Source organism: Ovis canadensis, chromosome 9 (assembly GCF_042477335.2).
Source record: "Ovis canadensis isolate MfBH-ARS-UI-01 breed Bighorn chromosome 9, ARS-UI_OviCan_v2, whole genome shotgun sequence".
Classification (NCBI taxonomy): domain Eukaryota; kingdom Metazoa; phylum Chordata; class Mammalia; order Artiodactyla; family Bovidae; genus Ovis; species Ovis canadensis.
The window spans coordinates 45,698,981-45,722,927 of NC_091253.1; the positions used below are offsets into that span (position 1 = coordinate 45,698,981).

The following is a 23,947-nucleotide window of genomic DNA, read 5'->3' on the forward strand; positions in this document are numbered from 1 at the left end:
GAGGCCCTTGGACTGCAAGGAGATCCAACCAGTCCATTCTGAAGGAGATCAACCTTGGGATTTCTTTGGAAGGAATGATGCTAAAGCTGAGATTCCAGTACTCTGGCCACTTCATGCAAAGAGTTGACTCATTGGAAAGGACTCTGATGCTGGGAGGGATTGGGGGCAAGAGGAGAAGGGGACGACAGAGGATGAGATGGCTGCATGACATCACCGACTCGATGGACGTGAGTCTGAGTGAACTCCGGGAGTTGGTGATGGACAGGGAGGTCTGGCATGCTGTGATTCATAGGGTTGCAAAGAGTCGGACATGACTGAGCGACTGAACTGAACTGAAATGAACTGATACTCCAATAAAAATTAGTTAAAAAAACAATATGTCACATGTATGGCACTGAATTCACAAATCTAGAGGTAAGTATCTTACTACTTATTTTCTAATATATTTTGCTTGAGAATTTATATATTAAAGTAAGTACATTTGTTAATATAAAAATAAAAGTTTCCTTCAAGGAAAAAAAAGAACAAATGACTTGAACTGTGAGCCTGCTGTCACTGTGCACTGATATTTTTGATATGCTCCACCTAGCTCAGACTCTGCCCTTTGAACTAAGACCTGTCCTTCCATCTGATAGCTGATTGTTTTTGTGACTTTATATGAGATGATATGAGAGATAATGACAATATGTGGACATGCTCTTTTTCTCTAAAGAATTTTTTACTAGGGCTACTGGAGAGTCATAGCAATGCATTAAATTAATTACCATCATAGCTGAAATGCACATTAATTGGAAAGCCTTCCCTCCTTCCCTTTTCATAAATTCCCAGCTGTGTGCCTGGCACAGGATTGCCCGAGTGCCCCACTGAAAAGTGAGCCTTGACTTAGCTTGGTAAATGGGACCCATCCTTCTGGAATTTGTTATGAATGAACACATGTTGCATTTTGAGCCAATAAATTGAGATACTTAACTGAGGTTGCCTCTGGAACAAAAGTTGCCTCTCTCTTCTTTGGGGGTGACCAGAAGATAAACTGTTTCTTTCTCTGGGTAGCATGCTGTGGATTTGAGATCTGAACTTCTACAGCTAGGATGCCTCCAGGAGGGAAGTAAGTGGCCTAGAGCTGATGACCACACACAGAGGAAGCCACAGCTGAACGACTTGGAAATCCCTGGCTGGAGCCTCTCCTGAACCAGATTGACTATCATTTATTTACTTGAATCAATAGATCTCCAGTTTTGCTCAAACCAATTTGAGTCATGCTTTCTGTTTCTGCAGCCAAAGCACACTAATGAATGCAGCCTTCCAGATGTCTAAGAAAGAGCCACATGGCTACTTCCTATTGGTAGTGGTCTTCTCAGGGTCCTCTCACTTTTTCTTTGGAATTTTCTATGTCGAAGAGGCCTTGACTCTCTTTATTCAAAATTTCAAAAGTAACTTAGCCAAATGCTCTGTGGAGTTCATCATCTGCCTCTTGAAGGACTTTGAGAATCAGTAACAAATATTGATACTATTTACTGAACATGTACAATGTGACAGCTTCCCTCTCTTCCAAAAGAGCAACTCTATTTTTACCTTTATTATTTTCAAACTGTGGTGCTTGGGAACACTGTTGGGAGTCCCTTGGATAGCAAGGAGATCAAGCCAGTCAATCCTAAAGGAAATCAACCCTGAATATTCATTGAAAGGACTGATGCTGAAGCTGAAGCTCCAATACATTGGCCACCTGATGCAAAGAACTGGATCACTGGAAAAGACTCTAATGCTGGGAAAGATTGAAGGCAAAAGGAGAAGGGGGGCGACAGAGGACGAGATGGTTGGATGGCATCACTGACTCAATGGACATGAGTTTGAGCAAGCACCAGGAGATGGTTAAGGACAGGGAAGTCTGACATGCTGCAGTCCATGAGGTCGCAGAGCTGGACACAACTTAGCGACTGACAGCAACAACAATCCTCAATACACTTATTCTGAAGAAATTATTACACAGTTAAGTACAATATATGAATTGCTGACATAGTTCAACCTCCTCATCTTGAATAATTCCTGTTTCCTGATGTAAAGTCCAGTGGTCTTCCGTTATACTCCACTCAAATAGGTTGTCACTACCTTTGTTAATTATTACGATTTTATTGTTTTTCCCAGGCTTTAATTATCCAAGTTAGTTTGGTCTGTAAAAATTGAATCAGAAAGCTAACAAGAACTGACTTTCCTATGAAATTTCTAGCACTTCCTATTTTCAGACAGGCTAGAAATACCCTGTGAACAGCCTCTCTCAGAAGATTTGGCATCTGCCTCTTGCTGTGATCAGAAATAAAAGTGTAGAGGTTGGAGAAATTAACTAGAAAAATAAACCTGAACTTTCAAATATCAGATGCAGACCCAGCTCTTGCCTAAGCTCTCTTGATTTTTCCCTAGAGACCAAATATTTGTCCTGACCCATCCTGTTTTCACAACCGTCATTTGCCAAATATAAAGTTTATATGCTGTGATAACACTAATTCCAAATTTGAGATGAAAACTTTAGGTCTTAAAAATCAGACTCAGGATTGATTATTGACTGACCATCTCCCATAGGCTGTAAGCTTTCTCCCCAACAGAAAACCACAGGGTCTTCCTGGAAATTGATCTTTCTCTGCATCCTAATAATTCAAGTGCTGTCTAAGAGGACTGAGAAGACTCTTGAGAGTCCCTTTACTACAAGGAGATCCAACCGGTCAATCCTAAAGGAAATCAATCCCGAATATTCATTGGAATAACTGATGCTGAAGCTGACGCTCCAGTACTTTGGCCACCTGATGCCAAGAGCTGACTTATTGGAAAAGAACCTGATGCTGGGAAAGATTCAGGGCAGCAGGAGAAGGGGGCGGCAGAGGATGAGATGGTTGGATGGCAACACTGACTCAGTAGATGTGAATTTGAGCAAACTCAGGAAGATAGTGAAGGAAAGGGAAGCGAGCTGCAGTCCATGGGGGTCACAAAGAGTCGGATACAACTTAGCAACAGAACAACTGAGAGGATCTGAGTAGAAAAATCATAACATGATAATAGCTCTTCATATAATTTCCCTTTGTGTTACACAGTAGGGCCGGGAATGGATTTTAACTCCAGTTGCTGGAGTATAATCTGGTTACTTAGTATCAGTGTTCATTATACTAAACCTCTTTGTTGTGACCTGTTATGTGCTCTGTTTAATTAATGTCTTTCATTAACTGTGTGTCATATTAATTCTCTTCGATACTGGATCTGATTTTCATGTGTAAATAAGCCCTGCTTAGTCTATCTGTTTTCCGTTACTAATAAAGAATACTTTCCATCAGCAACTGTGTGGATTCTTTCCTCTACCACATCTGCCTGATTGATCAGTGTGTCCATATTCATTATCGGTCAATAACGTGTGAAATGTGTTTTCACCTTAAAACCCACTCAAATATGACCAAGTTGTAAGGGTGGCAAATTTGCTCTTTAATTTTAGAGATTGTCCTTGGGGATCATAACCTTTCAGAAAGGAGAGTACCTTCCAAGTTCCAACCCAGGTCCCTTGCATTGGCAGGCAGACTCTTTATCACTGAGCCACCTGGGAAGCCCAGCCTGCTCCTTTACCTACACTCAAAAGACAGGCATCTTTCTTACTGACCAGGATCAGATCACAAGGACAAAAAGTGGTGTGAATTGTCAAAACTGATTATTTCGTTAATCTGACAAACTTTGGTTGAACACCGTCTAAGTGTCCGAAATGGTAATCTGTGTATTGATCTGCAGGAAGTGAGCACAGTGATGCCTTAAGTGAGCCTGGGCTTTGAGGTTCTCTTGACCATAACTTCATGCTGGATTTGCCACCTGTAAAAAAGCTGTAGATGTTCCCTTGGCTTCATTCAGAGAAATCAGTTGACTTCCTCAAGTTCTGAAAAGCGGAAAACCTAATCCTACCTTTTGAAGAACAAAGTCAAACTGACCTTCATGCCCTTGGACTCCATGACAGCAGGGCTCAACCAGAACCAGACCATCTGTGAGTGAAGCACGTGGTGTGGTTTATAACTTGCCTCTTCAGAAACGTACTTGAATTGAATACGAGTTGTGACATTTGTTCAGTAATTAACCCCAGGGCTTTCAAGTTCTTGGGAGGTTATAATGGTTGGACAGTCCACACAGCCTTCATCAAGCGTACCTGGACCAGATTTCTCACTGGAATCTGCTTTCTGAGATTTATTTCATGCGAGACCACAATTCTCTTTGTTCTTGTTATGTATGAATCAGAGAATGGAATCTAACCTTTTAAGTTTAGAAAATAAAAACTGCATCGGGCAGAGAGATTGTTTGGTAAGCTTTTTATGTTATTTAATTTAATTATTCACATTAATCTCTGTACATTTCCAATATAGCTATGTGATTCCTTAGCATTTTCCCATTGTCCAGATAATATCTATATATTTCGGTGGATGTTTTACTAACCAATGTCTGCTTATTAACACCTTTTAAAAACTGTCATGATTCAGTTTAATTCAGCTGAATTCAAATTCTCCTGAGACTGTTTATGTAAAAGATGATCACCTTTTCATTCTTCCTGACTAGTGTTTTATTATATTTCCATGATTTATCTGTAACATACACCCAAGCATTTTGCAAGCTGGAGAAACATTAAATACCTATTATAGTCCTGGCCGAGTGTGTCTGGGTGGTTTTGTTTATTTGAGTGTTTGGTTTTATTTGTTTGTTTGTTTGTTTGAAAAGTGCAGTGTGAGAAAAAAAAAGAATTGCTCCAGCATTGCCCATTTTAATTATGTTTAATTATATCTCTTTATTAGAAACATTAAAAAGAATTTAAATCTACATTTAATTTATGAAGAAGTTAAGCTGAAATGCAAGGCCAATGGATTTTTCAATTACTCCCAGTTTTTAATGGGACTGCCCTGATGGCCTAGATGGTAAAGAATCTGCCTGCAATGCAGGAGACGTGGGTTCAATTCCTGGGTCAGGAAGATCCCTTGGAGACGGGAATGGCAATCCACTCCAGTATTCTTACCTGGAGAATCTCATGAACAGGAAAATTTCTGTTGACTAAACAATAGCAAGATTTCAATAGACCCACTCTTCACCAGCCATCTTGAGTATATGCCATTTGGACTCATGGTTTTGAAGATTCTTCTGTCCCTATATGCCTCTCTTCTTGTGAAGTAACTGTGAAACACATAGTTCAGCAAACATGCCCAACTGTTTCATGCCTCTCTCTTCTCATATCCTTTTTGCTCTGTGCTGAATGCATTCCTCACTCTGCTTGCCTGATGAATCCCTGCTAGACTGCTGGGGCTCCTCATCAAATACCATGTCCTCTACAAGGTCATCCTGATTCCAGAGGGTTAATTATATGAAACTTTGAATCCTTATTCTATTGCGCCCATATTGCTAAGATACTTTTCATGCTGCTACTGCTGCTAAGTGGCTTCAGTCGTATCTGACTCTGTGCGACCCCATAAATGGCAGCCCACCAGGCTCCCCCGTCCCTGGGATTCTCCAGGCAAGAGCACTGGAGTGGGTTGCCATTTCCTTCTCCAATGCATGAAAGTGAAAAGTGAAAGGGAAGTCACTCAGTCGTATCTGACTCTTAGCAACCCCATGAACTATAGCCCACCAGGCTCCTCCGTCCATGGGATTTTCCAGGCAAGAGTACTGGAATGGGGTGCCATTGCCTTCTCCGAAGATACTTTTCATACAGAACCACTAATATATGTATCTATTTGCCACACCAGACTTTTTGAAAGAATCACTCACATCTTCTCTACCTTCATCTCCCTCTAATCAGTGCCAGGTTTATTGTATTTATAGACAATATAAATAGACAATTATAGACAATTATAAATACATAAATCAAGTTATTGTCCAAAACTGTTGATCCTGTGGCTAATTTTTACAGCAGTTTCACAGCCATCACCTAAAGAAGATGTAATAGCTCCAATTTCTTTTCAGGTGAGGGAACTGATGTTCAAGAATGTTGTTCAGAGAAGCAACATTCCCAAGGAGAGGCACCAAGAGTCCAGTCCAGCATGAAGTCACGACCAAGCAGACCCCAAAGTCCAAGCTCACGTTTGCCACCGCTGTGCTCACTTTCTGCTGATCAATACATGGATCGCTCTTTCAGACCCTTAGACGGTGTTCGACCAAAGTTTGCTGAATTAATGAAGTAATTGATTTTAACAGTACACACCATTCTTGGTCCTTGTGATCTTCTCATTGTCAATAAGAAAGAGGCCTGTCTCTAGAAATAATAGACACTGGAAGGCAGATCTACTGCACCTAATCCCCTGGAGTAGGTGCTGTGAGTAGGAAGCATGGAATCCACAGAACACAAACCGCACCTTCATGATGGTCACATAAGCAAAGCCCCACAGGCTAGAGGGCATGTCTGAGTGAACCGGCTATCAGGTGGCAGAGGGACTAGTACAGAGAGCTTAGCTTTGTGATGTGGAGCTGACAAGTGCTTTGGTTACTACGTATTCTCTCTGCTCTTTATTCCTGGGCATATCAGTCTTTCATTTTCCGGAATTTCCTTTATGAAATAGGACCAACTGTTGATAACCCGTATCCCCTTTGTCGTAAGTCACCGTGCCTTCACTTGTACATGCTTGGGTTCTGAGGCAGTATTCTTGCCTGGAAAATTTCATGGACAGAGGAGCCTAATGGGCTACAGTCCATGGGGTTGTAGAGTCAGACATGACTCACCATCATGGGGCTCAAGGGGTGAGATGTCTTGTGGAACTTCTCTTGGTTCTGAAGTGTGAAATGGGCCCAGATCCACTGCCAGCCTAACCAAGCTCTGGTGTGTGGTGATGAGAACCCAGGAAACTGTGGGATGAGGCATCCGAAGCAGACACGGCAGTCCAAGTTACACTTGTGATCCTCCTGAGAGTGCCCCAGCAGCTGGTGCTGAGATGTGGTGATGGGAGGGGCCCCTGCAGAGAGCGCAAAGAAAGAGGAAACTGAGGAAAGATTTGGAAATACTGTTGGAGAATGTCTTCTTGGTATATAAGCTGGGGCCAAAATACTGGCTTGAGTGAAGTTGAAAGTGTTAGTTGTTCAGTCACGTCTGACTCTTTGTGATCCCATGGACTGCAGTCCACCAGGCTCCTCTGTCCATGGGATTTTCCAGGCAAGGATACTGGACTGGTTTGCCATTTCCTTCTCCAGGGAATCTTCCTGACCCAGGGATCGGACACAGGGATCGAACCCAGGTCTCCTCCACTGCAGTCAGATTCTTTATATAAGTGAGGTTGAAGACCATCTAAATCTTGTCCTGGTAATGCTGGCTAGAAGAATCACATCACAGTATTTTCCTATGGTCTGTGAGCCAGAAAGTGAAAGTAAAGGTGTCAGCCACTTAGTCATGTCTGACTCTTTGAGACCCCACAGACTGTAGCCCACCAGGCTCCTCTGTCCATGGACTTGTCCAGGCAAGCATATTGGAGTGATCTGCCATTGCCTTCTCCAGGGGATCTTTCCAACTAGGGATGGAACCCAGGAACACACATCCATTTTTCTCTATTAACCAGGAGCCTCAAATACCATAAGCACAGACAGGAGGATCCTGAAATACACTGCACTTAGCACTCAGCTTTCCTGGCTCCTGATACAGACATTTCAGTCTTATTACCCCATCTCTTGATTAGGAAAGTTAAGCTTCCGTATTTTCAGAACAACGCAGAACAGTGACAGACCTCAAACACCATAAAAAAGAATCTTAAGGAGATGATTTCGTTGAACTTGGAATCAACTGATCTGTAGTTTTGCTTAATCATAAATCAGAGATAAAGTCAACCTACTGGCTTATTTCAAAGCCAATATCCTCATTAAAAAACAATGATTTTTGCTTCTTTATTAAAATTGCACTTTTGTGCTATTATTAAACACACTCATTTATTGTAAAATAATGCTATTAATTTCCTATTACGTTTGTGTTTTAAGAACTTCTCTACAAAAGAAAATATTGTTGGAGTTCAGCGATAATTTTACCTGGTATCTGGGAAAATTAGAAGACAAAACTTCCAAACAAAGTATTACTCCTACTGAATCAGGTAAACAGCATTGCAATCGTGACACTGGATTATGTGAAGGTGCACAAAGAAAAAAACAGAAAGGCAGAGAGAGAGAAGAGAGAAAGCATATTAAAATCATATCAGGTCAGTCACTCAGTCATGTCCACCTCTTTGTGACCCCACGGACTGCAGCATGCCAGTCCTATATTCATAAAATCATATGAACAAAGTCTATAAATGTACTAAAGAAGTACTATAATTCTTCTGTTTAGTTGATCATCAAACTCTATTATATGTTACTTTTTTATAAAAAATTACTTCCAGTAAGAATGTGATTTCTTACCATTTGATAAAATATAAGTAAGAATTACTACATATAAAAACATTTTTCTAATGTTAAAAGACCTGGAAAACAGATTGGAAAGCTTATTATTACATAAAATAAGGCTACTATATTATTATAGTAATAACATTATATATATAATAATAATATAATCTGACTCCGAAAGTATATCTTTCATCTATAAAGCTATGTAACAAGAAAATCAATTTATTTCCAGTTTGTCTGTATGACCTATGCTTTGGGCACAGTGGTATAAAAGTGCAGCATACAGATGCATATGCACACCGCATACACACACCCACCAGCATCCCTCCTTTTATTAAAGCAATAGTTTCCTTTTGATCTTTCATGTTTTTCTTCCTTCTTTTTTCCAACTTGGCTTTTCCTTTCCTCTGCAAACATGCCAAAATATGTTTGGCCAAAAGTACACCAAAGAAACAATGGTGTGGGGGCAGTAAATAGAAGCAGCAAAATGTGAATTCCAGTTTCTGATGCATCACTTAAATAGTAGTTCAGTTCAGTCGCTCAGTCATGTCCAACTCTTTACAACCCCGTGGACTACAGCATGCCAGGGCTCCCTGTCCATTACCAACTCCCAGGGTTCACTCAAACTCATGTCCATTGAATTGGTGATGGCATCCAGCCATCTCATCCTCTGCCGTCCCCTTCTCCTCCTGCCCTCAATCTTTCCCAGCATCAGGGTATCTTCCAGAGAGTCAGTTCTTCACATCAGGTGGCCAAAGTATTGGGAGTTTCAGCTTCAGCATCAGTCCTTCCAATGAACACTCAGGACTGATCTCCTTAGGATGGACTGGTTGGATCTCCTTGCAATCCAAGGGGCTCTCAAGAGCCTTTTTCAACACCGCAGTTCAAAAGCCTCAATTCTTCAGCGCTCAACTTTCTTTATAGTCAAACTCTTACATCCATACATGACTACTAGAAAAACCATAGCCTTGACTAGATGGACCTTTGTTGACAAAGTTATGTCTCTTCTTTTTAACATGCTATCTAGATTGGTCATAACTTTTCTTGCAAGGAGTAAGTGTCTTTTTATTTCATGACTGCAGTCACCATCTGCAGTGATTTTGGAGTCCAAGAAAATAAAGTCTGCCACTGCTTCCACTCATTCTCCATCTATTTGCCATGAAGTGATGGGACCAGATGCCATGATCTCCGTTTTCTGAATGTTGAGCTTTAGCCAACTTTTTCACTCTCCTCTTTCACTTTCATCAAGAGGCTCTTTAGTTCTTCTTCACCTCCTGCCATGAGGGTGGTGTCATCTTCATATCAAGGTTATTGCTATTTCTCCCAGCAATCTTGATTCCAGCTTGTGCTTCATCCAGTCCAGCATTTCTCATGATGTACTCTGCGTATAAGTTAAATAAGTAGGGTGACAATATATAGCCTTGACATACTCTTTTTCCTATTTGGAACCAGCCTGTTGTTCCGTGTCCAGTTCTAACTATTGCTTCCTGACCTGCGTACAGATTTCTCAAGAGGCAGGTCAGGTGGTCTGATATTCCCATCTCTTTCAGAATTTTCCACAGTTTATTGTGATCCACACAGTCAAAGGTTTTGGCATAGTCAATAAGGCAGAAATAGATGTTTTTCTGGAACTCTCTTGCTTTTTCCATGATCCAGCAGATGTTGGCAATTTGATTTGTTTCCCCTGCCTTTTCTAAAACCAGCTTGAACATCTGGAAGTTCACTGTTCACATATTGGTGAAGCCTGGCTTGGAGAGTTTTGAGTACTACTTTGCTAGCATGGGAGATAAGTGAAACTGTGCAGTAGTTTGAATATTCTTTGGCATTGCATTTCTTTGGGATTGGAATGAAAACTGACCTTTTCCAGTCCTGTGGCCACTGCTGAGTTTTCCAAATTTGCTGGCATTTTGAGTGCAGCACTTTCACAGCATCATCTTTTAGGATTTGAAATAGCTCAACTGGAATTCCATCACCTCCACTAGCTTTGTTCTTAGTCATGCTTCCTAAGGCCCACTTGACTTCACATTCCAGGATGTCTGGCTCTAGGTGAGTGATCACACCATTGTGATTATCTGGGTTGTGAAGATCTTTTATTGTATAGTTTTTCTGTGTATTCTAGTCACATCTTCTTAATATCTTCTGCTTCTAGACCTTCTATAACTAACACCCAAAAAAGATGTCCTCTTCATTATACGGGACTGGAATGCAAAAGTAGGAAATCAAGAAACACCTGGAGTAACAGGCAAATTTGGCCTTGGAGTACAGAATGAAGCAGGGCAAAGGCTAATAGAGTTCTGCCAAGAGAATGCACTGGTCATAGCAAACATCCTCTTCCAACAACACAAGAGAAGACTCTATACATGGACATCACCAGATGGTCAATACCAAAATCAGATTGATTATATTCTTTGCTGCCAAAGATGGAGAAGCCCTATACAGTCAGAAAAAATAAGACTGGGAGCAGACTGTGGCTCAGATCATGAACTCCTTATTGCCAAATTCAGACTTAAATTGAAGAAAGTAGGGAAAACCACTAGACCATTCAGCTATGACCTAAGTCAAATCCCTAATGATTATACAGTGGAAGTGAGAAATAGATTTAAGGGACTAGATCTGATAGACAGAGTGCCTGATGAACTATGGATGGAGGTTTGCAACATTGTACAGGAGATAAGGAGCAAGATCACCCCCAAGAAAAATAAATGCAAGAAAGAAAAATGGCTGTCTGAGGAGGCCTTACAAATAGCTGTGAAAAGAAGAGAAGCCAAAAGCAAAAGAGAAAAGGAAAGATATACCCAATTGAATGCAGAGTTCCAAAGAATAGCAAGGAGAGATAAGAAAGCCTTCCTTGTTGATCAGTGCAAAGAAATAGAGGAAAACAATAGAATGGGAAAGTCTAGAGATCTCTTCAAGAAAATTAGGGATAACCAAGGGAAATTTTCATGCAAAGATGGGCTCAATAAAGGATAGAAATGGTATGGATTTAACAGAAGCAGAAGATATTAAGAAGAGGTGGCAAGAATACACAGAAGAATTGTACCTAAATGGTAAAATGGAAACAAATGCACAATGAGTCCAAATGGACAGGTAGTCAGATGATTGCATCCTTACGACCTCCCTGCAATGTTCTGGTAACTGTGTATATTGCTTCCTGAAGGCTGTGGTAACAATTTACTACAAACTGATTGGCTTAAGATAACAGAAAATTAAATCTCTTATAGTTCTGAGGACAGAAGCCTGAAATCACAGTGTTGGCAGGGCTGTGCCTCCTCGGAAGATTTAGGGGAGGCAGGTTTGCTTGCCTCTTCCATTTTCTAGTGGCTCCTGCACTCGTTGGCTTGTGGCCATGTCACTCTCCTCCGCCTTTGCTCTCACATGACCCTCTCCTCTATGCCTCCTTTCCTTCCTTGAGAGGATTCTCAATCCAGTTCTCATTTGATTGAGCATCTGCCTTAATCCAGGGTGATTTAATCCCAGTCTTAAAGACACCTGCTGCTGCTGCTAACTCGCTTCAGTCGTGTCCAACTCTATGCGACCCCACAGACAGCAGCCCACCAGGCTCCCCCATCCCTGGGATTTTCCAGGCAAGAACACTGGAGTAGGGTGCCATTGCCTTCTCTGATGCATGAGAGTGAAAAGTGAACGTGAAGTCACTCAGTCGTGTCCAACTCTTAGCGACCCCATGGACTGCAGCCTACCAGGCTCCTCCGTCCATGGGGTTTTCCAGGCAAGAGTACTGCAGTGGGGTGCCATTGCCTTCTCCACTTAAAGACACCTACAAAGACCCTATTTCCAAATAAGGTCATATTCCAAGATTCCAAGTGGATACTAATTCTGAGGGGATGCTATCCAAGCCACTACCGCTTAGGGGGAGTCTCTCAAAAGGCATGGCTCACAGAGGATCCTGTTCACATGAGAGGTGTGCTGCCTGCCACTGCACCTTCAGCCCCAGCCTTCTCACCAGGCTGGCCTCTGTTCCCTGCCAGCACACCCGAGCTGTGGGGTCAGTCCCCTGGACACCTGCGCTTTGCTGTGTTCCCCACCAGAGTCTCCTATGCCCTGCCCTGAAGGCACCTGCACACACTGCCACCTGGTACCATTGTTTCAGCTTGCAAAGGTGTCTCAGCCTGCATCTGCCCTGGAGCGGCGGGTGCAGCCTTTGCTGAGGTTCCGCTGTGTTTGTCTCACCCTCCGTACCAAGCTTGGCCTGGACTGGTTGTGCCACGAGGGGCTGACCTTTTGTGAAGTCTGTAAGTTGATCTCTTTATTAGGACATTTTTGTTCTTTCTACTTCTCCTCCTCCTTCGCCCTTTCCAAATTCCAGCTGATCTCTCACCAAAAGTTTGCCTCCCTTCTTCCTTATTTCCTCTCCCTTGTCTTACATGAACCCTATTAGCCTCTACATCCCTGAAGCCCTAAATCTAAAAACATCAGTGATGTATCTGCATCAAGGAGAAGGAAGACTCCAAGTTTTGAAATAAAATTAGAATAAAGAACCCTTGCCTTTGGCTTCTAATGTTCTTGAATGTGGGAGGGTCTCCCGCAATATTTTTATAAGGCTCTCATTTGCTGTTCTAAGTTGTTAAGCATATTGGCATAAAGTTGTCCATATCACCCCTCACCATCCACATCAGGTGCACAGCTCTGTGACGTTTATCACCTGGGTGGGTTCATGTAGCCACCTCCATGGTCAAGATACAGAACAGTTTCAACACCAAAGGGTCTTTTCCAGCCACCACCATCCTTAACCCCTGGCAACTACTCTTCTCACCTCCATTTTTAAATGTGATCATTTGAAAAATGTTGTGTAAAGAAAAATCCCATAGCATGCATTCTCTTGGGATTTTTTTTTTCCACTCAACAGTAATTCTCTGGAGATTCACCCAAGTTGTTCCCCATGTTATTAGTTTATGTCTTTTAATTGCTGACAGGCATTCCACTATGTGGAAATGCCCTGGTTTGGTTAGCCATGTACCTATTGAAAGATGTCTGGATTGTTTCCAGTTTGGGGCTATTATGAATGAAGATTCCATGAAGATTCCTTTTTGTGTGAAGATAAATTTTTGCTTCTCTGGGACAAATACCCAGAAGATAATTGCTGGGCCATATGTAGTTGCATGTATTATTATCCTTTTAATGTCTGTAAACACTGAAGTTGAAGTGATGCCCCCCTTTCACACCTGATAGGGGTATTTTTATACCCCCCTTTTCCCTCTTTTTATTGAACAGTTTGCTTTTAAATTTATTGATTTTCTTAATCTTCCCAAAGTAGTGATTTTTTTAAAATTTTTTCAATAAACTTAACTTTAGAATAGTTTCAGATTTACAGAAAAGTTAGAGATGGCACTGAGAGTTTCTGCATGTACCTCTCAGTTTTCCTTCTTATTAACATCTTACATTAGTGAGTTTATGTTCATTGCAACTAAGAAACCAAGACTGATGTATTACTACTAAGCACAGTCTGGATTTTATTCCAATTACACTTGTGTATTCCTAATGTCTACTCCAGGATCCCATTCAGGATTCCATATCACATTTATTTATTTTTATGGGAAACATTTCTATTTTAATTGAAGCATAGTTTGTTTACAATGTTGTGTTAATTTCTGCTGTCTAGCAAACTCACTCAGTTATACATATATTCTTTCTCACATTCTTTTCCATTATGGTTTATCCCAGGATATAGAAAATATTTCCTTGTGCTATACAGGAGGACCTTGTTGCTTACCCATCATATAGATACTAGTTTTCTACATCGCATTCAGTTATCGAGTCTCCTTAGGTGGCTCTTGGCTGTGGCAGTTTCTCACTTTCCTTGTTTTTGATGACCTTGACAGTTTGGGGGAGAATTGGTCAGGTATTTTGTAGAATGCCTTTCAGCTGGGATTTGGGTGATGTTTTCCTGAAAGGAAACCTCAGAGGTTTGGTGGGGAGAAGACCACAGAGAAGTCCTCCTCCCATCTTATCAGGAGTATCTGCTATGGCCATGACGTTTCTGCTGATGTTGACTTAGATCACCCAGCCACAGGACGTTTCTAGGTTTTCTGCTACAAAATCCTCTCCTTCTCTTCCCGTTCTCTATTATTTGACAGCAAGTCACTAAGTGTAGGGCTTCCCTGATGGCTCAGTGGGTAAAGAATATGCCTGCAGCCTAGGAGACATGGGAAACACAGGTTTGATCCCTGGGTCAGAAAGATCCCCTGGAGGACAAAATGGCAACCCACTCCAGTATTCTTGCCTGAAAAAATCCCAAGGATAGAGGAGCCTAGTGGACTACAGTCTAAAGGGTTGCAAAGAGTTAGGCAGGACTAAGCAAGCACTAAGCACAGGTCACAATCAGGGGAGGGGGAGGGGAGGAGGTGAGCTCCTTCTGAAGGGGCTCCTATACTTTTACATGCTCCTGCTTTTCCCTTGAGCACCAGCATGTAATACAAATAAAACTTTTTCTTATTCAATAGTATTGTGTTGGTTTTTGTTTTTTTGTGTGTGTGTTTTAAATTTCATTTCAGTGCTAGTAAGGAAATGATGTGTTTTCTGCTTTTTTGTTGCAAATGTACATTCCAACTATGCCAAGGTCAAACAGGTTTTTATTCGTTGGCTTGGGGACTTAATCACCATTTACCATTTTGTTCTTACCGGGAAATGTTTTAAGACCTAAATGACTCACTAACATACTTCAGAAACAGAACACACTTCCCCGTCAGAGGTTATTGTAAAATATAGAAAGAAACCCAGGGCCCCTCTCTTTCTTTCTGCATCAGATCTAAGCCTGTGTCCTAAGCTTTGGAGATACTTCATTCCAAACCCTAAATTGCATCCCATTCTATTTCTTTTACTCAGCCCGGGTTGCTATGCCAATTTGAAAATTAAAATATTTAGGCAATTCAACCCTCTAAATTCCTCTCACCATTCTTGGTAATTGTATCCCTCAGCACTTATCTGGTCCTTCCTCAACTGACTTCTAATATTTAAATTCCTTAGTGTTGCTTTAAATTTTGTATAAAAGTCCATTTTTGTTGATTTTTTTTAGCATTTCAGAAGTCTCTATGCTTTTGCAGCTCCAGCCTTTTGAAAGCCTCTGTTGTAGTTCTAGTGTCTGAACAGGTACAGACAGCTTGTCTGGAAAACTTGTCCCAGAAGTGAAGTGAATGAAGTGTCCCAGAGTATTTATCAAATTCCTGCTAATATGTCAGACACAGCATTTGGCTCTGGGCACAGAGTATATGTGGTGTACTGGTGGACCATCGCAAGGCACCAAGAGTCTTGCACAAAATTCCTTACCTCTCTGTTCTGTTACCAGAATGAAAGTGAAAGTGAAAGTTGCTCAGTCGTGTCCAACTCTTTGCGACCCCATGGCCTATACAGTCCATGGAATTCTCCAGGCCAGAATACTGGAGTGGGTAGCCTTTCCCTTCTCCAGGGGATCTTCCCAACTCAGGGATTGAACCCAGATCTTCCATATTACAGGCTGATTCTTTACCAGCTGAGCCACGAGGGAAGCCCGAATGGTCACTCTAAAATGGAAAATTAATCATGTCTTTTATTTTAAATGCTTCAGGAGACTTTATAGTTTTGGGAAAAAAAACCATACTACTAAATATATATATAAGTACTACTAAGTATATATATATATATAAGACAGATAATAAGGACCTACTGTATAGCACAGGGGACTCTTCTTAATACTCTGTAATGACTTATATGGGAAAAGAATCTCCACCTTGGAGAAATAAACATGAGAATCATTGGCATATGGGTTGCACTGTAAAACATAAGATTTCATGAAGTGATTGAGGGAGCAAGAGTACACAGAGGAAGATTAGAGAACTGAAACTATATAAAGACAGAGGAAATGATAAAAGAATTAGCAAAGGACCCAGAATTAGCTGAGACTGCTTGGAGAGAGGGGAAAGAAAGGAAGAATGTATGGTGTAGTGAAAGCCGAGAGAAGGACACATTTCAATGAGCAGGGAGTGATCAACTAGGGCAAATGCTGCTAAAGTGTTCAGGTAAGATGCCGGCTGAGATGCTTAGTGAAGTGGGAAAAGGTGGCCTCCGACTTGGTGAGAGCAGTTTCAGTGGGTGGTTGTTGGTTTATTTGAGTGCATTCAAGAGGACAGGTGAACAGGAACTGAAGAAAGCCAGGTTAGGCAATTCGAGAAGTTTGTCGTAAAAGGTTTCAAAGACATGCAGTGGTAGCTAGAAAGGGAACTGGAATCAATGGAAATGTTTTTGTTCTGTTTTAGTGATTTTGGCTGGCTTTGTTTCTTAACTAGTGAAATAAGAGTGTGTTTGAATGGAATAGGGATAATCCAGAAGAGAGGGAAAACTGATGATCATGGAAATTAGTGTTGAATAGTGCTCTTGAGCAACAAGGGGACGGGAGCTAGTGAACAAGGGAAGGGATCCCCTTGGGGAGGCAAGGACAGATGCTGGCCAGTGGTCAGGGGAAGTGCTGGGAGCTTCGGGGGCTCTATTCTGTTGTGGTCAACTTATTGTTCTCAGTGACTTGGGAAGCAGAGTCATTCGCTGAGAGTAAGGATGCAGGAGGTGTTAAAAGTTTGAGAAGGGAAAAGAAGAAAAGAAACAATAATTTGAAAGTGTAGGACAGGGACTTCCCTGGTGGGCCTGTGGTTAAGAATCTGTCTTCCAACACAGGGTATGTGGGTTTGATACCTGTTCGGGGAACTAAGATCCCATATGCTGGGGAGCAACTAAGCCCACGTGCCACTGTTAGAAAAGTCCTTGTGTCACAACAAAGACCCGGTGCAGCCAAAAAAAATCATGTAGGACACCAATGGACTGGGAGGACCCCAGGTGATCGCTGAGCAGCCCTAGGCTTCCTTCAGGTTCACGGGCTCACATCTGTGAGAGCTGGTCAGCATGGACACCCTTTCTCTAGACGCAGCCAGTTGCACAGGCTCAGACCTGAAGTCAGAGCAGGGCTGAAACCACATTGATGTTGAGCAACAACAGAAATGGGGATGTGTTCCAGAAACTGCTGATGGGGATTGACCACGAGATTTAAGCTGGGAAAGGAGAAAGGTGAGAGTGTGAAGGGGTGAAGGGACATGAAAGCCTGGCAGAATTGAGTCCATGGGCACTGAGGGGACTGAGCTGACCATTTACGAGAAATCAGTCAGAGCAGAATGCTTGAAATTGAGATTATGAAGCTGTTGAGTGATGGCGTGGTTTAGGTTATACCAACAAGGGAAGGATGGAAGCCAAGATCACTGAAGGAGAGGGGATCAGCATTGACAGGCCAGGATCTGTATTAAAAATCATCTGATTCTGATGCAGGGGGTCCAACAGCTGTGCTCTGAAGAAAGCTTATTTGAGGGAAAGTTGACTAGCTCAATGTAAAGTTTTGGAATTAAACCAGAAAACATGAAGGGGTGGAAGAAATGTGAAAAATATTAACTGAACTTCGTGGATTGTGAGTGTAGGACATGGTGTCAAAGAGTTTGCCTGCATCCTTTTATTTACTCCTGGCAACAACAATGGATGCTAGAGATTGTGATCAGCCCTAGATTACAAATGATGAACCTGAGGGCCAGGATGGAGTGGGGAGTTAAATAATATGACTCAGGACACCTCTGAGTCTAAATTCTGAGCTTCTGACCTATATATCCATGTGCCTCGGCAGATCCAGTGATGACAGTACAGCAGGTGATTTTAGAAAGCTCATCCTGAGATATGAGTAATAGGAGGTAAGAAATTCTTAAGAACACTATTGTGTGCAAAGCACAGTAATATGCATTATTTCATCCAGTCCTCATATTAATCCTGTTTATTGAGCGATTTGCCCAGATTGTGAGGCCAATAAGGGGAAGAACCTCCTACTCTGACCTCCAACTCATGTACTTTTCCCATTGACTTCCACCACTTTTCAGAGATGGTTCAGACAGAAGCTTAAAAAAAATCTAAATGGTTTTGAATAAATATACTAATAAGGAAAGTATTACTAGTTGTTTCTTTTTTAGAACCTAACAGGATAAGTCTCCTAATTCCTGTTTCCATGGGAACATTAATACAGAATGCAGCATTCTTTCTGTCGTGGAAAGTTCTTTTTTCCCTGTAAATCCATGCATTCATTCAGCTCATGTTTATTGAGTGAATCGTCTGTGCAGGCGCTGTGCTATAGGCAGAGAATACAACTGAATAAGAAACATCCCTTCTCTAGAGGAAGCTTGAGGCAGGTCCAGACCTCCAAACATCAGCTGGCTTTTCATACCTGGTACAATGTAAGGCCTTGCACTTGACCTAGAATATACCTTATCCCTCAGGACTCAGTTACCTAAGAGATCATTCCTCTCCCCAGTGCTTTGGCACAAGGATCAGCTGTAGTGCCCTGGAGATGCACTCTTAAGATTTGGACCTTGGGGAAAAAGAACTGGGGTGTTTTCAAAAAATAAATAAATAAAAGGGATGGTCCTACTTCAAGAGGGTCTAATTTTTTTAAAAAATATTTACTTGTTTGGCTGCACTTGATTTTAGTTGCCACAGGCAGGTTCTTCTTTGTTGTGTGGGGTCTTTTATTTTTTAATTTTTTTAGTTGCAGCATGCAAACTCTTAGTTGAGGCGGGTGGGATCTAGTTCCCTTAACCCTGAATTGGGAGCATGGAGTCTTAGCTACTGGACCACCAGGAAGTCTCCGAGAGGGCCCAGTTTTAAAGTTAGATTTAAAACATACCCTTTGCTTGGCCATCTACCTGGCTGCGTGGTCCTGCATCATTGACCCTCATTCCCCATCTGGCCACGCCTTGTGATAGAAATACTGGATTTGTACATGCCAGGTAATGTTTATGGGCTCTTGGGCCCAACACCCTCCTGCCAGACTGTCAGGCAGAGTTCATCATAGGGGGACCCAGGGCAGGCACCAGTCTATAAGAACAAAGGGCGAAGGTGGGCAAATCCCACTTTGATTAGGTTGGTGCTCAAACAGCAGATAACTGTAGAAGGAGACGCCTGGGGCGGCTATTTCTACTTGCAGAGAAACGCGTGCACATCTCCTTCATAATGCTACCAATTAAGAATGGCGCACATACTAGTTCAGACTGAGCCTGGTGTCTGCAAGTTAGCGCGAGGGTGTGAGGTTTTGCCTCCAGATTTAGAAGACCACGCTGGTGCTCTTCGTGGCGGGGTAACACGTGTTGCCTCACTTCCCTCTGGGCTTAAAACATGTGAGTCACAGTATAATTTAAGAATTACAGTCTCCTTCTCTTACGTTTCCAAAAGTTAAGTGAAACAAATCAGACTAAGTTTTCTTATCAAAAAAGAGGCGCGGAACCCTATATCGACTGCATTTCCAAGAGTCTTTTTCAATTTTCCTATTCTCTATATCTGTTACTATAATAATTTGGTGATCACAGATTTAATTTATTCCAGTCATTTCTGGAGTGGCGGGACTACGCAAGCCTGAAACTCCTGTCGCTTTAAGAGCAGGTAATTCTCCGCTGGACCGGGGAGGTGGCGTCAGCTCCGGGCTCCGCCACTCCTCTCCCGCGGGCCGGGCCCGTTACCCACGGCTGCCGCCCCGCCCCTCCGCCCGCGGAGCCCCGAGCCGCCGCCAGGGGTGCGGCGCTTCCCACCTACAGGAGGACGCTGCCGTGGGCTGCCTCCTGGCCCTCCGGTTCGCCGCTCCTCCAGGCTTGATCACTTCCCGGCCGAGGAGGGAGCGCGGGGGTATCCGCCGGGTGGCGCCGGCTTGGGCAGCGGAGGGCATCCGAGCTGCCGCCTTCTCTTCCCGAGCCTGGGCGCCTGGCCTCCCCGGAGAAGCCGGAGCCATCTGGCCGCGCGCTCCTTCCCCGAGGGCGCGGGCTCGGGGCTCCCCGAGGACCCGCCGGTCCTCCGCGCCTTCGCCGGCTCTCCAGGGCCGGGCACACCCACTGCCGCTGTCGGCTTTCGGGGCCTTGGTGTCCGAATCTAGCCCAGTCCCCCAACCCTCGTCGGCCCCGGCTGCACACCTAGCCCTTCTCCAGATCTCCGTAGCTCAGAACCGAACACAAAGAGCCCCGCGCCGTGCCACACCCGCCGTCCCCACTCTCCGCCGACCTCCGCGCGGGCTGCACGCGGGGACCCCTCCTCTCTCCGCGCCCTCCCGCCCCTTCCCGGGGTCGGTCAAATCCACCCCGCGTTCTCCGCAATCCCGTGAGCCGGGACCCTCGACCGTCTCTCTCCATCAATCCTCCGGGCCCCGGGGACTCGCCACCCCCATCCCGATCCCGCCGCGCTTCCCGGCCGCGGCCCCTCCTCCGGGGCCCTCCTCCTCCCTCGCCCCTCCCGAGCAGCCGGGGCGGGAGCGGCGGCAGCTGGAAGAGAAGGATGAGGTCATCCTCTCGCTCGGAGTCAGCTGGTGGAGGCGAGGAAGCGGGAGGAGGGAGCGCGCGCGAGGGGAGGAGAGGAATGTGCAGGTCCGAGGAGCGCCGCGGCGGCCGCTGCTGCTCCTGCTGCTGGCGGCGGCGGCGGCTCGGGCGGCAGCCGAGGGGCCGGGACGGCGAGGGGCGCGGGCGGCGGGCCGGGGCGCGCGCTGGGCGCCGCGAGCAGCTTGGCTCCGCGCAGGCAGCCAGGCGGCGCTCCTGCCGGCTCCGGGCTCGCCGCTAGCCCGGCCCAGCGCCCAGCCCGGCGGGCGAGCCGGCGCAGGGGCAGGAGGAGGGGAGCCGCGCGCCGGGAGGGAAGCCGGGGCGCGGCGAGGAGGTGGCGGGAGGAGGAGACAGCGCGGAAAGGTGCCACATAAAGGAGGGCGCTCCTCCGCGCTGGAGGCATCATGGCCGCTAAGTCAGACGGGAGGCTGAAGATGAAGAAGGGCAGCGACGTGGCGTTCACCCCGCTGCAGAACTCGGACCACTCGGGCTCGGTGCAGGGACTGGCGCCCGGCCTGCCGTCGGGGTCCGGGGCCGAGGACGAGGAGGCGGCCGGGGGCGCCTGCTGCCCGGACGGCTCGCGGTGCTGCTGCTGCTGCTGCTGCGCCGGGAGCAGCGGCTCGGGCGGCGGCTCCGGGGGCTCGGGCGGCCCGGGCGGCGGCTCCGGGCCGGGCTCGGCGGCGCTGTGCCTGCGCCTGGGCCCGGAGCAGCGGCGCTACTCGCTGTGGGACTGCCTCTGGATCCTGGCGGCCGTGGCCGTGTACTTCGCGGACGTGGGCACGGACATCTGGCTCGCCGTGGACTACTACTTGCGCGGCCAGCGCTGGTGGTTCGGGCTCACGCTCTTCTTCGTGGTGCTCGGCTCGCTCTCGGTGCAGGTGTTCAGCTTCCGCTGGTTCGTGCACGATTTCAGCACCGAGGACAGCGCCGCGACCGCCGCCGGCTGCACGCAGCCCGGGGCGGAGGGCAAGACCGCGGTGGGCGGCGGGGCCTCGGCCGCGGAAGGAGAGGCTCGCCCCTCCACGCCGCAGAGGCAGGCGTCCAGCGCCGGCAAGGGCCACGTCGCCGCCACCAACAGCGGCAGCAACAGCAGCGGGGCCGCCCGGGCCGGCGGCAAACCCAGGTCTGCGTCCTGTTCCTTCTGCATCTGGCTCCTGCAGTCACTCACCCACATCTTGCAGCTTGGGCAGTTCTGGAGGTACCGTACCAGGGGTGGGGGGACGGGGACTGGCTGCCGCTACTACATGCCCACCGCTTTGCTTTTGACGAGACCCGTTTAGGGTTGCCTGGTGGTAATCCTAGTCACACTCTTGCTGGGGTTTTTTGTTTGTTTGTTTGTTTTTAAAACTGGGTTTTGCATTTTACAATTTGCAATCAGAACCTAGGGTGGAGAGAAGTGAGAAGCAAGGGAAGGGCAACTAAGTGGCTTTGAGCACCCCATCCCTTCCGTCTTTCCTCTGCTTCACTAGCGTCTCTCTTTATACACTACCACCCTCTCTCATCACCCCTCACACATTTTTAGAGATACTATTTCATACTGTTTCAGCGAGGAGGAGAGGATTCCGACTACATCTTCTAAAAAAAAATCCTCTCTAATTATGTTGGGTTTGAGATGTATGTTGCAATTTGGATGGCTTCTTTTGTTCCCTGAGAAGAATCTGCTGGTTCTAGTTAGATGGGAGTTGTTGCTGTTCAAAAGTAGCCACATTTTAATGATAACCGCTAGAGAAGTGCTTCACGTTGAGACTGTAGTAGGGACACACTTGTCCCTTTTGGAGACTGTCTATATCTATATCTGTATTTATAACCATCTCCACATAGGAGCAAGTACACTTTATTGGACTGCTGCTGCTGCTCCTAAGTCGCTTCAGTCATGTCTGACTCTGTGCGACCCGTAGACAGTAGCCCACCAGTCTTCCCTGTCCCTGGGATTAGACTGAGACTTACTCTAATGGTACACTTCCTGATTATCTTGCAACATCCCCATATCTGGAGAACTAAGAACCCTTGGAAAAGGATGGCGCACCTTGTAAACTTTGATCACACTTGGCATCTTCACTGACTTGTTTTTCTGCTTATCATCTGATATGCCAACTCTTTACATGGATACCCTTTCCACTTACAAACTGGAGTACAAATTGGAATATGGTTCCTTTGGGCAGAGGGAATCATCATTGGAGATGCCACTGCCTGGATTTAGGAATATAATGAAGCGATCTGCTCAGGAACACGTTTCTCTGAAATTTGTGTGTTTTTGATGGCTTTTTGAGTGATATTTTACAGCTACAAAAATTCTTGGTGTTGAACAATTTAAATGCTAACATCCTAGAGTTTTGCTTTTGGGTCCCCCCCTTTTTTTTTAATTAAACAGCTTAGTAAGTATAAGTAAAATGAGGAAACTTCCTCACAAGTGCACTGGTATGGGGCTACATTCTGCTATGCTAGTGTCCTTTACGATTTCATTTGTAGTTATTTTTGTGATTAAAAAAAAAAACACTACAAGTCATTAACTATGCTAAGTTATCCTGTGTGGAAACAACTCAGAGAATTTGTGGAACAGAACTGAAAATATCCCTTTATGGTGAACTGTATAGTGTTTTCATTGAGAAGAGCATGTGTGATAATTTTTCAACCTTTTCCAGGACCATTGCTTTGTAAAGCAGGGTAAGCATTGCATAGATAGTGACCTTTCAAACTGAGAAACTTTTTTTTTTTTTCCAAGCAGATACTACCTGGAAAAGTGCTATATGCTTTGCAGTCAGACAAATTGATTTTGGAAACCTTCATACTTTGGATTTAAAGGACTTTTTAAAAAGTCACTTAAATGTGATAACTCTTATTTCCCATGGTTGACTACTGCAAAGACAGCTTGGTGCCTTCAATTCTGATGAAGAACTCAAATGCTTGATTTAATTACTGAAATTGTTTAGTGGCTGGGATTCATATGATTAGCAGTTTTAATCTGATAATGTGGTAAATGAAGCTTAACATTCCATTTGTTAACTTGTGCAAATTTCATGCAGGGTTTGAAAATCACCCTCTTTTACCTTTAAAATTTCTAGATTTATGTAAAGAAGGGAAACACTTCTCAGTTCCATTAACTGAAGAACTATCCATGTATCTTACCAATTGATACTTTATGAAAAATTGAGTATCAAATTCTAATTGTTTTTACTGGGCCTTCTAGACCAAACATTTTCCCAATTGAAAATGATGTTGAATATCTCAGAACA

The 23,947-nt window shown here is 44.6% G+C and overlaps 1 protein-coding gene across 1 annotated transcript in view; it reads left to right on the forward strand.

The window, feature by feature from the left end:
• Positions 1-21,118: 21,118 nt before the first annotated feature.
• The window catches only part of XKR4 (XK related 4), a 318,756-nt gene continuing 315,927 nt past the window's right edge, over positions 21,119-23,947 (forward strand). Inside the window, exon 1 of the mRNA XM_069600805.1 lies at positions 21,119-21,912. Coding sequence (XP_069456906.1) covers positions 21,119-21,912 — 794 coding nt within the window. The remainder of the gene's footprint in view (positions 21,913-23,947) is intronic.